At 50.2% G+C, this 13,811-nt stretch overlaps 1 protein-coding gene across 1 annotated transcript; it reads right to left on the bottom strand.

Annotated features, from left to right (window-relative positions):
* Nucleotides 1-1,002: 1,002 nt before the first annotated feature.
* Nucleotides 1,003-10,249, bottom strand: Echdc2 (enoyl-CoA hydratase domain containing 2). Its single transcript, XM_051171741.1, has 10 exons — nucleotides 10,072-10,249; nucleotides 8,523-8,590; nucleotides 8,361-8,448; nucleotides 7,062-7,148; nucleotides 5,867-5,959; nucleotides 5,016-5,072; nucleotides 4,677-4,864; nucleotides 3,400-3,450; nucleotides 1,825-1,872; nucleotides 1,003-1,280 (listed from the first exon to the last, which is right to left on the bottom strand). The coding sequence occupies exons 1-10, from the start codon at nucleotides 10,202-10,204 to the stop codon at nucleotides 1,203-1,205; spliced, it is 891 nt and encodes a 296-aa protein (XP_051027698.1). The 5' UTR covers nucleotides 10,205-10,249; the 3' UTR covers nucleotides 1,003-1,202.
* Nucleotides 10,250-13,811: the final 3,562 nt, after the last annotated feature.

Below are 13,811 nucleotides of genomic sequence, written 5' to 3'. Positions count from 1 at the left end.
AGCAGAGGTTATGACTAGGTCTCACACTCTACTGCATGATTTCACAGTAAGGTTTATAGTTTATGAGCCTGAGGTCTAGTGCCTGGGAGCGTTGTGTTCCTGGGTTCCAACCTTTGCTAGTGGGAAGATCTGGTGTGGTGCGGCTCCCTATACCAGGCACCCCTTCAAGTTTGCTTTCCTTCCCAGCAGTCCTCTGGGGTCCTCTATTCAATTAGCAGATGAGATAAAGATCAGGAAGGCTGTGAGGGTGGTGCTGATTCTAAGGCCTGGGCTCCTGTGGTTTTTCTCCCTCCCTGGACGCAGACATAAGCTTGGTATATGCTTTGGCGGCACATCAACAGTAAGGCCAGTTGTGCCCCAAACCATGCTTCCAAGACAAGACTCCAGGCCGGGCTTGTGCTGAGGATGCTCAGCCAGAGCTCAGGTCTTGGCAGAAGTTGACCCCTAGGCAGCTTTGGTAGAAGAGGAGAGGAGGTGGCCATTTAGGTAAACAGAGGCCTGTGAGGAGTTGACCCTGCATCCCCTTTTTCCAGCTCACCTTTGCTCATGCCCATTCAAGCGCTACATGTCCTGCAGGCACTGAACCACATTGCTTACCTCATCCCCCCTTCCTCTCAGAGCTGCTAGCCCTCTGTCAGTGCTCCAGGAGACTAACAGGCCTTCCTGCCAACACTGTGTCTGCAGAAGGCACCCATCGCCCCTGTGCTCCACGATTCCAGTATAAGCTAACAGTTGCAGTGTGTTTATTGAACGCAAGGGATTTTAAGTCATTATAACTGATTCCCAGATACAAAAAAAAGTTAGACGAGGTTATATGGTTTGCCCAGAATTTCCCTGCGTTGTCTGCAGAGAGCTGGAGTCTGGCCTGGCTCCTGACACTTGTTCAAGTAAGCTCGGATGGATTTCTTCTGTGAGAGGAAGAGATGAAGGCTTCTTCTCATTGTTCCATGGTAGTCAGGGCCGGTGACACAGACCAAAGCTTACCTGAGTGACGAGAACCAGGCCTGGACCCCAGTGACTAGCCAAGGTGAGCAGTGTGGAAGGTGGCAGTGGGTGGAGTGCTAAACACCTTGGTTCTAGGCACAATGTCTGTCATTGTCCTTGTGAAGAAACTGAAGGCCAGAGGTGAGCTGAGGAGGGCTAGCCTGCTGCAAACGTCTCTGGGTCCCAGTCTTTAAGCGCATGCCATAAAGTTTACTGGGTCACTTGCCAACAAATTTTGGGGGCCGTTTCTCCCTGAAGGCTGCCATCCCTTCTAGCCGGTCCTGGGTTGGGATGTTCTGCAAAGACACAATGGATATTTGTTTGGGAAGAATAGGACCAGAGGCCAAAAAGCTTGTGACAACATCTGGGTTCAAGTGTTTCCATTGTCTCTGAAGTGTGGGTCATGCAAAGTCATGAGCCTTGGAAGCTGCTGTCTCAGGAAGGCCAGCCTCTAGCAGTTGTGCGGTCACTGCTGGCCTCTGCAGAGCTCAGCTCCGCTGTTGGAAAATTCAGAGCACACATGAGGGCGGTGCTAGGTTCTCTTCTCAAGTCTCTTCTCTGCTTAGGGTTTTGTCTATTTGTTAAGATGGAGAGTCGCTTGAGCGAGACAGTATGCTCTCGGTGTTGTCTGTGTGTCCTAACCAAGCCTCAGCATACCAGCTCCAGTTTTGCGCCCCATAGAGGCAACTGGGACCAGGCAGAAAAGGCTATTTTTTACGCTTCCTGAGGGATCTGTCTGTTCAGTGGTTCTCTGGCTACCAGATGAGTGAGGAAAGTCTCCAGTAAGGACCTGACTGACTCCCTTAGAGCCACAGTCCCCCCCAAACAGCATTGACATACCTGGGCATAGCACATCTGTTCAATAGCCATCCCTGATGCGATGTCCACCTGCCAAAAAAGTGCTCCCCAAGTCAGTATGACATAGATGAGGCAGCCCACCCTGCTGTCTCCACCAGCCTGAACTGCTGCTCAGTAGCCTGGACTTTGCAGCAGTGACAAAGGGCACTGAGAAATGGGGAGAGCTGTGCGTGATGTGGCCTCCTCCTGACGGCCTGGCCATGCCTCTGTCATTCTGTCTCTGACAGGACTTAGGAAGGAGGCTGCAGTCTTTATGATCAGTACATTCTCTAGTCTCTGCGGCCTCGCAGTCACTGGTGCTGACACTGGCATAGTCACCAGTAAGCACTGACACATCTGAGCCATGGGAGAAAGGGTGCTGGTAACCTAACTAAGGACCCCCCGGTGCAACAGTCAGTCAGTCAGTCCTCAATTTATGCCCGTGCCTCGGCTTGTATTTTAGCTTTTCTCTGCAGCCTACCCTTACCCGCTGAGAATTTAACACATGCACGTATGCGCGTGACCATGGTTTCAGGTATTTGAGGCAAGTGCTCTCCCATCGAGCTACGGTGAGGCAGGGTAGCTTAGAGTGCCTTAAATTCTGAGCCTCCCAAACTCTGGATTATAGATGCGTACCATTATTCCCGGCCACTAATCTTCAGCTCCTGCAAACCTCCTATGTTGTTTTTCAAGGCAGGGCTTCTCTACACAGCCCTGGCCTGCCTTGAATCCTGAGGTCCACCTGTCTCTGCCTCCGGAGTGCTGGGATTAAAGGGGTGCATATCCACCTTCACCCGATCAAACGTTCTTTTAACCCAGCACTGCTCAGTACAATGGCTACCAACCACATGTGGCTACTTAACAAACTGTTCATCAGTATGAAGAACAGTTAGCCAGGCCATCCTCCTGCCTCCATCTCCCAAATGGTAGGGGTATAGATATGTGCAATCTTTCAAATATCAAAAGTGGAATGTGAGAACCATCTGGCTGAAACATCAGTCATCCCATTGACTGCCAGGCCTGATTCGGCTGATCTGGCTGGCTAGGTGGGTGTCTCCTTCCTCCCTTACCAGTCCGTGCACATCCCTCCTAAAGCCACATGCTTGGTAGAAGAGGACAGCCTTCCCCAAATAGAGGAGGTCTTGGGTCACTCCCCTGCTGGCCAGGCAAGCACCGAGCCAGTCCCCCCACACCGGTTTTTATATGGAGAATACCATTAATACCTCTAGGCCCTGAACATATGTCACCCCGCATCTCAGTTCTTATTTCAGGCCTGCTGCAGTATGCAGAGGGAGGATTAACAGGTGACTAGTGTCTTGAGACCTGCACTTACGTTACGGTACTAACAGTACACGAGCTGAGGACCGCCTACCTGCCTTTTTACTGCTCACGTCTTATGTGGTCTTTCTTACCCTTCTGAACCTGTTTATGTAGAAGTGATGGGTATAGAATGCAATAAAAAAAATATTGCCACGGTTCCCACTGAAGTGAGGTGCATACACACAAGTGTTAGGAGAGTCCCTTTCTGAATTCTTGACAGCTACTCCCTAGCCAACGACAACGTATGTAGAATCTTACCTCCATTCCTCGGTCAATGGCAACTTTGCCAAGGCGCACAGCAATGGGAGCCTAGGGGGAGAGAAAACATCCAACAACTTGGACTAAAGGGAGAGCGTTGAACAGGCAGGTGCAGGTCTGAGTCGGTACCTACTGATAGGGTTTAATTTCTCATGTGCATCCATCCTTCTACCTCTTAAAGCTTCCTTTTCCATATTGAAGGAAGCATGTTCCCTGGCCCTTTTAGTCTTAACCACCTGAGCTTGTCATGCAATCTGTCTTTGGTGCTGGACATTAAAACCAGAGCTTCACCCATGCTAGCCAAGTGCCCTCCCTCCCAGAGTGACCCACCGTGGGCCCCTCACCTCTGAGCAAACATTTAAGGCAGGATCTTGGTGAGTTACTGAGGGTGGTTGTTCCTTTGTGGTCCTTAGCCTCAGGGTCACAGGTATGTGATCACAGACTAAGCACATTTCACAGATGTGATTTCATGGGATTGAAGTATATATACCACATGCATTCAGTGAGTCCCTCAGCTCCCAGACTGCTTCTTCCCCTCTATAGCCCTCATATCACAACTCCACAGTATGAGGGATGATTTTAATTTAAGAGACCGGATAAGTTTCCCCTCCTCTCTAACAAAAATGTTACTTACAGTAGCCCAGGCTGGTCTTGAATTCAAAGAAATCCTACCTCAACCTCCTGAGTGCTAGCATTACGGGTGTTAGCTGCCACGACTGGCTTCAGATGTAATCTTAATGTTTGCCAATTATGTATGGGTAATATTTTTGTAAGTTTATATTCTGGCTGTTTTTTAATGTTTAAAAATGTTTTTAAATTAATATATTTGGCCTCAAGGTTATTAAAATTTTATACAGATTCTACTTCTTATGAGTATGTCTTTGTGTGTGTGTGTGCGCACGCCTGTGTAGGTGTGTGGACACTAGATGGCAGCCTCACGTTTACTCCTCCGGTTGCTGGTCCGGTTTCTCATTGGCTCCCCAGTTAGTTTAAGCTGGCAGGCCTCCAAACCCCTGGCAGTTTTGCATTCGTTCTGGGGCTTGAACTCAACACTCTCGTGTTTGGGAGGCACACACTTCACTGGCTGACCTTCCTAGTAACCAGGGTTTCTCTATGTAGCCTTGGCTGTCCTGGAGTCTCTTTGTAGATGAGGCTGGCCTTGAACTCACAGCGATCTACCCAGCTCAGGGCTCACTTTTTATGTCTTTAGATATGTGGCTCCAGGAAACACTGGCCTCCTATGCCTCCTCCCTTTTGTGCCCCAGCTGTCACCATACCTGGGGCAGGATCTCCTGAGCCAGGGCCATGGCCCGGTAGTAGGCAGCATTACCCTCCTCATTCTGAGCCACGGTGTGGTTGACCAGCCCTAACTCATGGGCCTGTACCCCATCCAGTCGGCGGCCTGTGAAGATGAGCTCCTTTGCGAGGGCCACGCCCAGGCAGCGGGGCAGCCTCTGAGTCCCTCCTGCCAGTATGGAGAGGTGAGAGCAGTGAGTCAGGCTGAGAAGGGCAAACCTAGAGAAGCTCATCCCGGGAACAGTCAGGGTGGCAGGAGGAAAGGACCCAAGGACAAGGATGAGGAAGTGGTAAAGCTAAGCAGGGTCAGGTGACCTTACCTGCTCCTGGGAGAAGTCCTCGAGTGGTCTCAATCAGCCCCATGACAGCTGAGGAAGCTGTTGAAACAACAGAATGAAGTGGGCCCCTGCCCATCCTCCATTACTAACTAGTCTGCAGCTCTGCCTCTCCAGACTCTTCTGGAAGAGTCCTAGCCTGAGTGGGGAAAGGAAGAGGCACAGGCTAGCAACCCACCACCCCAGTGGCTGCAGTTGGGGGGGCGTCATCAGGTCTCCCCTTCCTGTGGGAAAATATGACCACCCTTCTGCCCGCATTAGACGGACCGGAACAAAAGCTGCATGCCTGGATACACATTTAACTATCCCTAGACTTGAAAGAAGGCTTGCAGACATGGGCACCATGGTGGCACTCATTCTACCTCTGAGAAGGGCTCTCCCAGCTAAGCGTGACCTTGAAAAATGACCAGTGACCTTCCTGATCCTCCACTACTTAGGACTCAATTGTAGAACAAGTAACAAGCCTGGCTGGAATCATGAACCAGGTCGACACTGCCCAGTGACCTTTGCAACGAACTGGGACAGTGAAAAGCAGCCTTTGTTCAGGTCAAGCAATCTAACTTAAGCCAAATCTAGATGGTCAAACTCCCTAACTTTGTCCTCTTTGGCTTCCCATCCTTTTGCTGCCTGATCAGGTATGACTCAGGTTTTTTTTTTTTTTTTTTTTTTTTTTTTGGCAACCATTCTCAGATGGGGAAAGCAGGTCTCATGGGCATGGCATGACAGCAGTGTGTGGTTCCTCTGTGTCTCCTACCCTCTCTCAGCACAAAAACCTGATTTTCCCAGCTTGGCTTGCTTGCCCCACCCCATCCCTCAAGCTCCACCATGCCAAGTACCTGCTACTCGGAGGTCACAGGCCAAGGCCAGCTCCAGACCCCCGCCCAAGGCAAACCCGTCCATGGCTGCAATGGTAGGTGCAGGGAAGGCCGCTGTGGAAACAAAAGACTGGCTCAGCCTGCAAAGGATGACATGTCCAGGACAGTGGCCCAAGGCTGCTAGCCTAGAGGGACTTGCAGATGCCAGGTTGGGGAACCTCACATGGTACCTCAGACAGATTATCTGAGAAGGAAGCTGTTTTTCCCAGTAGAATTAAGTTCTGGGCTCAAGAGGGGATTAGGAACAGGAAAGTGGGTTGACATCAGAAGGGACCTGTTGCTAGGACCTGCCTTCCTGTGTGCCAAGCCCTGTGCAGGGTGCCAGCATGGAACTGAGTCAGATGTGGCCCTGTTCCCGTGGGGAGCAGTCTAAAAAGAAGGCGAGCTCATAACCAGGCAACGACAGTCTGAAGCCTGTGCTCTCATAACAGGGAGCGTGAAGAGTCGGCGAGGAAGACTTCCTGTAGGAGGGAGCCAAAGGGTGGCTGAAGATTCAGGTAGCTGGGAAGGGTACACCCAGTAATAGCAATAGCCGTTGCCAAAGCCTGACGGTGTGTTCAGTGAGCCTGACTGCTCTGGAGTCATGGGGCAGGAATTTGAGGATGAGGAGGAGGCCCACTGGACTGGGCACATGGCTAAAGAGCTAGGGCTACTTCTCTGTTAGAAACAAACTTATAGGGGCTGGAGAGGTGGCTCAGCACTTAAGAGCACCGTCTGCTCTTCCAGAGGTCCTGAGTTCAATTCCCAGCAACCACATGGTGGCTCACAACCATCTATCATGAGATCTGGTGACCTCTTCTGGTGTGCAGGTGTACATGCAGGCAGAGTACTGTATATGTAATAAATAAATAAATCTTTAAAAGAAAGAAAGAAAGAACTTGTAGTTTAGACATGGTGGCATGTGCATACCTGCAATCCCAGCAATGGGTGAAGGCCAGCCTAGACTACATAGGGTATCTAAAATACTACTTTTTAAAAGGAGGAAGAGAAGAAAGGCCCTACCCCTCTCTAGTCCATACAGTCCCTTGTGCTCCTCAAGAGCGAGTCATCTGTGTCCCCACTGAGCTCAAACTCTTCAGAGAAGGTGTAGTGCCTGGGGAGGACATGCCAGCAGGGTCCCTGGCCCTCCACCCCACTCTCAGACTCAGACTCTCACCGATCTCACTCATCAGGCCTCGGAGCCGCTGGACGAAGATCCCCACCTCCACGGCACTCATCCGCTCCCGCTCCTTCAGGTCCGCACCTGTAGAGGGCAAGCTGTTGGTGGCCACTATGAAATGGCCTGTCTCAAAATCCCAGGTGTTAGCAAAGGAGACCTGGGCAGAAGCAGCCGGGGAGGAAGGAAAGGAACTGGGAAACCCAGCCGCAGGGGGGGAAGCAGGTACCAGTGCAGAGAGCGGCAACCACAGCATCAGAGTGAACGTCCTAGGTGACTCAGAGATGGCTCAGTGGTTAAGAGCACTGACCACTGCGCCCTGGTCCATTAATTAATTCTTTTGTTTTGGTTTTTTGTTGTTGTTGTTGTTGTTTGGTTTGGTTTGGTTTCTCTGTGTAGCCCTGGCTGCCCTGAAGCTCACTTTGTAGACCAGGCTAGCCTCGAACTCAGAGATCCACCTGCCTCTGCTTCTTGAGTGCTAGGATTAAAGGCCACCACACCCAGCCACTAATTAGTTCTTTAAAGGTTGGGTTAGTGGTGTGCCTCGTGGTGGCACGCAGAGGCGGGTGTATTGTTGTGAGTTCAAGGCCAACCTAGTCTACAAAGTGAGTACAGGACAGCCAGGGCTACACAGAGAAACCCTGTCTTGAAAAAAACATAGATGGATGGATGGATAGATGTTGGATTAGTGGGATACAAAAGGGTGCTTATGGCTGTATTTTTTTTAATTTCCCTCTTATAAATTTGAGGTACATATTTCTCTAGCCTTTGAAACAAGTACAAGGCTCCCTTATGAGAGCTAGATGATGCAGGTTTGAGCAGCTCTAGTGACAAGTACTGACATTTACCTTGTGAGCATGTTGAGACTCAGTGTCTCCATTTCCTCCAAAAAAAAGGGTCAGAAAGGAGCAAGGTAGAACAGAAAGAACAAAGATATGGGTCAGAGAGGCCAAGTCCAAACTCAATCTCTTTTTGTTGTTTTTTGTTTTTTTGTTTTTAGACAGGGTTTCTTTGCTGTCTACAAAGTGTAGCCTTGGCTGTCCTGGACTCACTTTGTAGACCAGGCTGGCATCTAAATCACAGCGATATGCCTGCCTCTGCCTCCCAAGTGCTCGGATTAAAGGCGTGTGCCACCATGCCCAGCTTTCAAACTGAATCTTGTTCTGACCCTCACTAGCTGTGTAACTCAAACTTGGCAAGGAAGTTACCTGCTGTGTCTTGAGTGAGTTCCTTTCTGTAAAATGCTAGACCCCTAAGGCACACCAATCCCTAAAGAGGAGAGGGTGGATGGGAACCCACCTGCACAGAACACACCCTTCACTGCACTTCTGAAGAGCAGGACTCGGACTTGCTGGTCCTCCCGAAGCTGGGCCAGGGCTTCCAGCAGCTGTAGAGGAGAGAGGGCGCAGTCAGATAGCTCTCAGCCCACCCCTGGCCACACCCTGATGTACCCTTTCTCACCTCACTAACGAAGACATTCCCCAGAGCATTTCGAGCATGAGGTCTGTTCATCAAAATCTCAGTGATTCCTGCAAGGGATAGGCACCATTGAGTGACTGACAGGCAGCCTTAAGTAAGCTAACTGGCCCTTCTCAGAGAAGCTGAGGCGGGGAGGCGGGAGGTGTGTGAACTGCAGCAAGCCACACACTCAGGCCTCAGTTTCTCCGAGCATTAAATAGAATAATCCTTGCTCTTTCTGCACCAGAAAAGGAAGAAAAGGGCTTGTAGACTGTGAAGCAAAGCAATAAGAAAAACGAGCCGGGCGTGGTGGCGCACGCCTTTAATCCCAGCACTCGGGAGGCAGAGGCAGGCGGATCGCTGTGAGTTCGAGGCCAGCCTGGTCTACAAAGTGAGTCCAGGACAGCCAAGGCTACACAGAGAGACCCTGTCTCGAAAAACCAAAAAAAAAAAAAAAAAAAAAGAAAGAAAAAAGAAAAACGAGCAACCAGCGAGACACAGGACCCACAAGCACAACATACATGCGTTTAATTCTCTCTTTCCATATTATCCCCTCCCACCCCCAACCACACATTTCCCTCTAAAGAATAATATCCAGGTAAACGTCCTTCTCTTCACTAGTCGGGATCAAAAAATAGACCTGAGGAGCCTGGAGAGATGGCTCAGTGGTTAAGAGCACTGGCTGCTCTTCCAGAGGACCTGGGTTCAATTTCCAGCACCCACATGACAGCTCACAACTAGCTGTCTGTAACTCCAAGGTCTGACAGCCTCATACAGACGAACATGTATGAAGTAGGCCAAACACCAAGGCGATCAAATAAAAGTAAATGAAGGAAGGAAAGAAAGAGTCAGACGTGGTGGCCTAATCTCAGCACTCCGGAGGCAGAGGCAGGTGGATCTCTGTGAGTTCGAGGCCAGCCTGGTCTACAAAGCAATTCCAGGACAACCAAGGCTACACAAAGAAACCTGTCTTGAAAAACAAAAAGTGTGCCCGGTGGCACATGCAGCCACACACATTCAATAACAAAATAAGAAAACAAATCTGACAGGAACAATATATCAAACACGGGAAAGGAGATGGAATGGGGTCTACACAGCCTGGAGAGAGGAGTCTACACACACAGTTACTGCACCTGAGGTCCCAACACACGAACTTCACAGCATGTTGTACAGTAAAAGACCTTAACTGCCGATGGTACTGAACGTTCCCTGTGTGTCTGCGGACGCTGTGCCCTCCTCCCTCCTTGTCCCATCAGGTCCAGCCAGATTGGCTCAGCCGCTTCCACCCCCCTGGAGCATTGCCAAGGCCCTACCAGGGAAAAGTCCTGGCTAACACAACACTCTTATCCCGGTCTCTGGCGCACAGCTCCGTTTGGAGTCCTCCTCTCTGCTTCACACCTCCTCAGGCCTCCAGAGAGTTTGGGGAGCCGGATACAGACAAAATCCGGGAGCACCCTCTCGGCCCTGGGGCGAACTGAGATCCAATCCTCCTGTCCTCCCGCCTCAGTTTCCCCATGTGTTGAGTCCTGTCCCGCCCGTCCCGCAACTTTACCTTGGTTGGGACCTGTCAGCGGGTGCACTTGGATCTCGGGTGTCCTGGTCGTTGCGTGGGAAGCGCAGTCGCGGGCCCCGGGGCACCTCCAGGGGCGCGGGAGGCGCAGCGCGCGGGGCAGGGCGCGTAGCATTGGGGAGCAGGCTGGCACGGTGGCGCGGAAACCGGCGACCTCCTAAGCAGAGCTGGGACGTCTATGTTCCGGGGCGGGTGAGACCTCGCGAAGGGCTCCACCTATGGGCGGAGAGAAGGGTGAGGCAGCCTGAGACCCTGGAGACCCCAGGCCAAGCGTCTGAAGTGAAGTTATGGGTGCAGTGTTAGGCTATCATAACAGTAAAACTCAATCTACTGATATTTGCGGCTGCGCAGAGGGAGACGGGTGTCTCAGGACCACAAATAGCCAGGGATCACCCACTGCCACCAGGCTGTGGCGAACAAAATAAATTAACAAATAACACAGCAAACCGTGCCATCTATATTCGAAGTGCTAAAAAGGGGCGGGGAGAGGGGGAAACAAACCAAATCTGTTTAGCAAGAACCCCACACTCAGCAAACTGTCTTCTAAAACTGAAGGAGAAGCTGGGTGCTGCGGTTTTAATGCCAGCCCTTCCAGGGCTTGAGGCCGGCAGATTTCCGTGAGTTCAAGGCCAACCTAGTCTACATATTGAGTTTTGGGTCGGCCAGCGCTCCACTGAGACACGGTTTAAAAAAAAAAAAAATCCTTGCAGTTACAAATAGGAATGGCTATGCAAATATCTGACAAAACTACTTTATTTTATCTATAGCCGTGTGTATTTGAGGGTTTTTTCCTGTGAACCATCTGTGTGCCTGGTTTCCAGTAGAGGCTAGAAAAGTCAGCCATCACCTTTCCTGGACTGCAAAGACAAGCAGTTTGCTGTAAGTTTAAAGGCACCCAGGGTTACAAAATGGGGCCCTCTAGGCTTTGAGCTTTTTCAAACCTACTTTATTTGGGGTTCTTTAATGCCTATACCTCCCTTCGAACCCACCTGGCTGCCCTGGACTCACTTTGTAAGACCAGGCTGGCCTCAAACTCACAGAGATCCCTGTCTCTGCCTCCCAAGTGCTGGGATTAAAGGTGTGTGCCACCACGTCCGGCTATTTTATTATTTTTTTATGCATGAGTGTTTTGCCTGTATTTATGCCTGTACACCATGTACTAACCTAGTGCCCCCAGAGACCATAAGGGGCATCCGTTCTCCTGAAATTGGGGTTACCAACAGCTGTGAACCACTCTGTGCGCGCTGGATATCGAATCTTGGTCCTCCGCCAGAGTTACAAGTGTGTTTAACAAACTATTGTGGTGTTTGAATCCACTGGGGAAGACCAAAGACTTAGACCCAATTCAAATATATATTAGGTGAATTTGTTCTTACTGTTAGCAGGACAGAGGTCCTAGAGCCCGTACAGTGCGTGCTGTGCGGAATTGGAGGTTAAGGGCGACATCAGAAAGGTGTGCATTGCAAAGGCCCATGGAATTTACAGCTGGGCAAGAAATTGTTTTACATCCCTCCGTTGTCTTTTCCTTCCCAGTATATAGTAATAAAAGACCATTTCATCTCCTTTCCCTTAGGGATAGACCCTGTTTTTCACAGACAGGGTTTGTCGGCTGTCCCGGAACTCACTCTGTAGATTAGGCTGGAGAACGGACTGCCTCCACCTCCCAAGGGTGTGGACTGAAGGTATGCACCACCACCTGCATCACCACCTCCCTGTTCCATATCCCACCTGCAGGCCACTAGGCTCTCCCAGGCCCTCCAGATGGCCCTTAGGGGATGCTTCATCTTAAGTTTCTCTAGTCATCATGGGGTGGGCGAGGGGTGGGGGTTGGGGGGGGTGGGGGGGCTGTGTAATTACTCAGGCCTGAGCACTCTAATGACTGGGATAGGGTAGTTCATTTCTAGGCAGACAAAACCACAGTAATATCAGGTTAGGGCTGGGTATCAAGTTTGTACAAAACCATCTGACCTGTTCCCTTTCTTTTCTTTCTTTCTTTTTTTTTCTATTAAGAGAGGGGATTAAAAAAAAAAGAGAGGGGATGATAAGGGACAGAGAAATGAGGTTCGATCAATGTGACAATAGAGGGGTCTGATAGATAGCTCCAGGTCTGTCTTTAAGGTGCTGAGATGAATGGTACATTTGAATAGAAAAATAAAATAAAACAAGGGACAAACGGTGTGTACAATTGATGTGTTGTCTAAGTGTTGGCTGACTGATCACTGCCTCTGTCATGGTCCTTCAAAGTGTTCCAAAGAGTCCCTGATGCTTGAGGGAAGGGATTGGCTGCCAGGAGACAATGGTGTGCTCCAGGACACAGCCTTGCCCTTACCTGAGGGTGGCCTTAGGATGCTCTGCTGTTCTTGGAATCCAAGTTGACTGAAGCTAAGACAAGAAGTAAGTAGTTTCTGCGTTTTGATGTGCTTCTGTGAGGTTAACAGGCATCCCAAAGGAAAAGACATAAACACAGTCACAATATCGAGACCACGCTTATTGTGTCCCCATCCCTGAGGTGAAGAAAATATACCAGCTGTGCTTGGCAGCCTTTGAGATGGTGAAGACATTAGAAGATTGGTGTTCTCTTTCTCTCCCCCCTCCCCCCTCCCCCTCCCTCTCTCCACCTCTTCATCCCTCCCTCAGCTACCCTCATTCAGCACAGGGACTCAGGACTGTGGGCCAGCTCCTGCTCCACCTCCCAGCTATCTTCTCCCTACCTCCTTTGACGTTTGCCCCTCAAAAGGCTTTTGTTGTTGTGTTTCAAGACAGGGTCTCTCTGTGTAGCCTTGGCTGTCCTGGACTTGCTTTGTAGGCCAGGCTGGCTTCGAACGCACAGTGATGGCTTGCTTCTGCCTCCCTGAGTGCTGGGATGACAGGCATGTACCACTGCACCTGGTTCCTATGAAGGCTTTTATTTTGTTTTTATGGTTTTTTGAGACAGGGTCTCTCTGTGTTAGCCTTGACTGTCCCGGACTCACTTTGTAGACCAGGCTGGCCTCGAACTCACAGCGATCCGCCTGCCTCTGCCTCCGGGTGCTGGGATTAAAGGTGTGCGCCACCACGCCCGGCTTGAAGGACTTTTAAAGAGAGGGATAGAGGAGCGTGGAGCAATGAGCAGGAAGATCATCGCTGAAGGGAGCATTCAGTCTTCAGAAGCATCTCACTCAGGATGTTTTACTGTTGTTGTTTTTCACCCCAAAACATTCTCTTCTAAGATTTATTTATTTATTATGTATACCGTGCTCTGCCTGCATGCACACCTGCACACCAGAAGAGGGTACCAAATCTCATTATAGATGGCTGTGAGCCACCATGTGGATGCTGGGAATTGAACTCAAGACCTCTGGAAGAACAACCAGTGCTCCTAACCACTGAGCCATCTCTCCAGCCCCTCTAAAACATTCTTGACCTAGGCCATTCTTATAACTTTCTTCTCTCTTTCTTTCTTCCCCTGCTTCCTTCCCTCCTTTTTTCTTTCTTTTTTTCTTTTTTCTACTTTTCTTTCTTGTTGGGAACACAAAGATTCTTGTGCCCACAGATCACCAGGGAAACCAGAAATGTTAAACATGCAGGTTTGTCTTTTTGTTTGTTTGTTTTTCAAGACAGGGTTTCTCTGTTACACAGAGCCCTGGCTGTCCTAGACTCTTTTTGTAGACCGGGCTGGCCTCGAACAGAGATCCACCTGCCTCTGCCTCCTGAGTGCTGGCATTAAAGGTGTGCACCACCAC

The sequence above is a fragment of the Acomys russatus genome, chromosome 29 (genome assembly GCF_903995435.1).
Source record: "Acomys russatus chromosome 29, mAcoRus1.1, whole genome shotgun sequence".
NCBI classification, from domain to species: Eukaryota; Metazoa; Chordata; class Mammalia; order Rodentia; family Muridae; genus Acomys; species Acomys russatus.
The sequence above is the reverse complement of the archived record's forward strand: the minus strand, read 5'-3'. Positions and strand labels throughout refer to the sequence as shown.

Bases quoted from the DNA above. Each gene is read 5' to 3' on its own strand.
- Echdc2 (XM_051171741.1), bottom strand. From the start codon at position 10,204: ATGCTACGCGCCCTGCCCCGCGCGCTGCGCCTCCCGCGCCCCTGGAGG. The intron at 8,591-10,071 runs GTAAAGTTGCGG...TATCCCTTGCAG, and splicing joins GCTGACAGGTCCCAACCAAG to GAATCACTGAGATTTTGATG. The intron at 5,960-7,061 runs GTGAGAGTCTGA...TTGTTTCCACAG, and splicing joins AGGCCTGATGAGTGAGATCG to CGGCCTTCCCTGCACCTACC.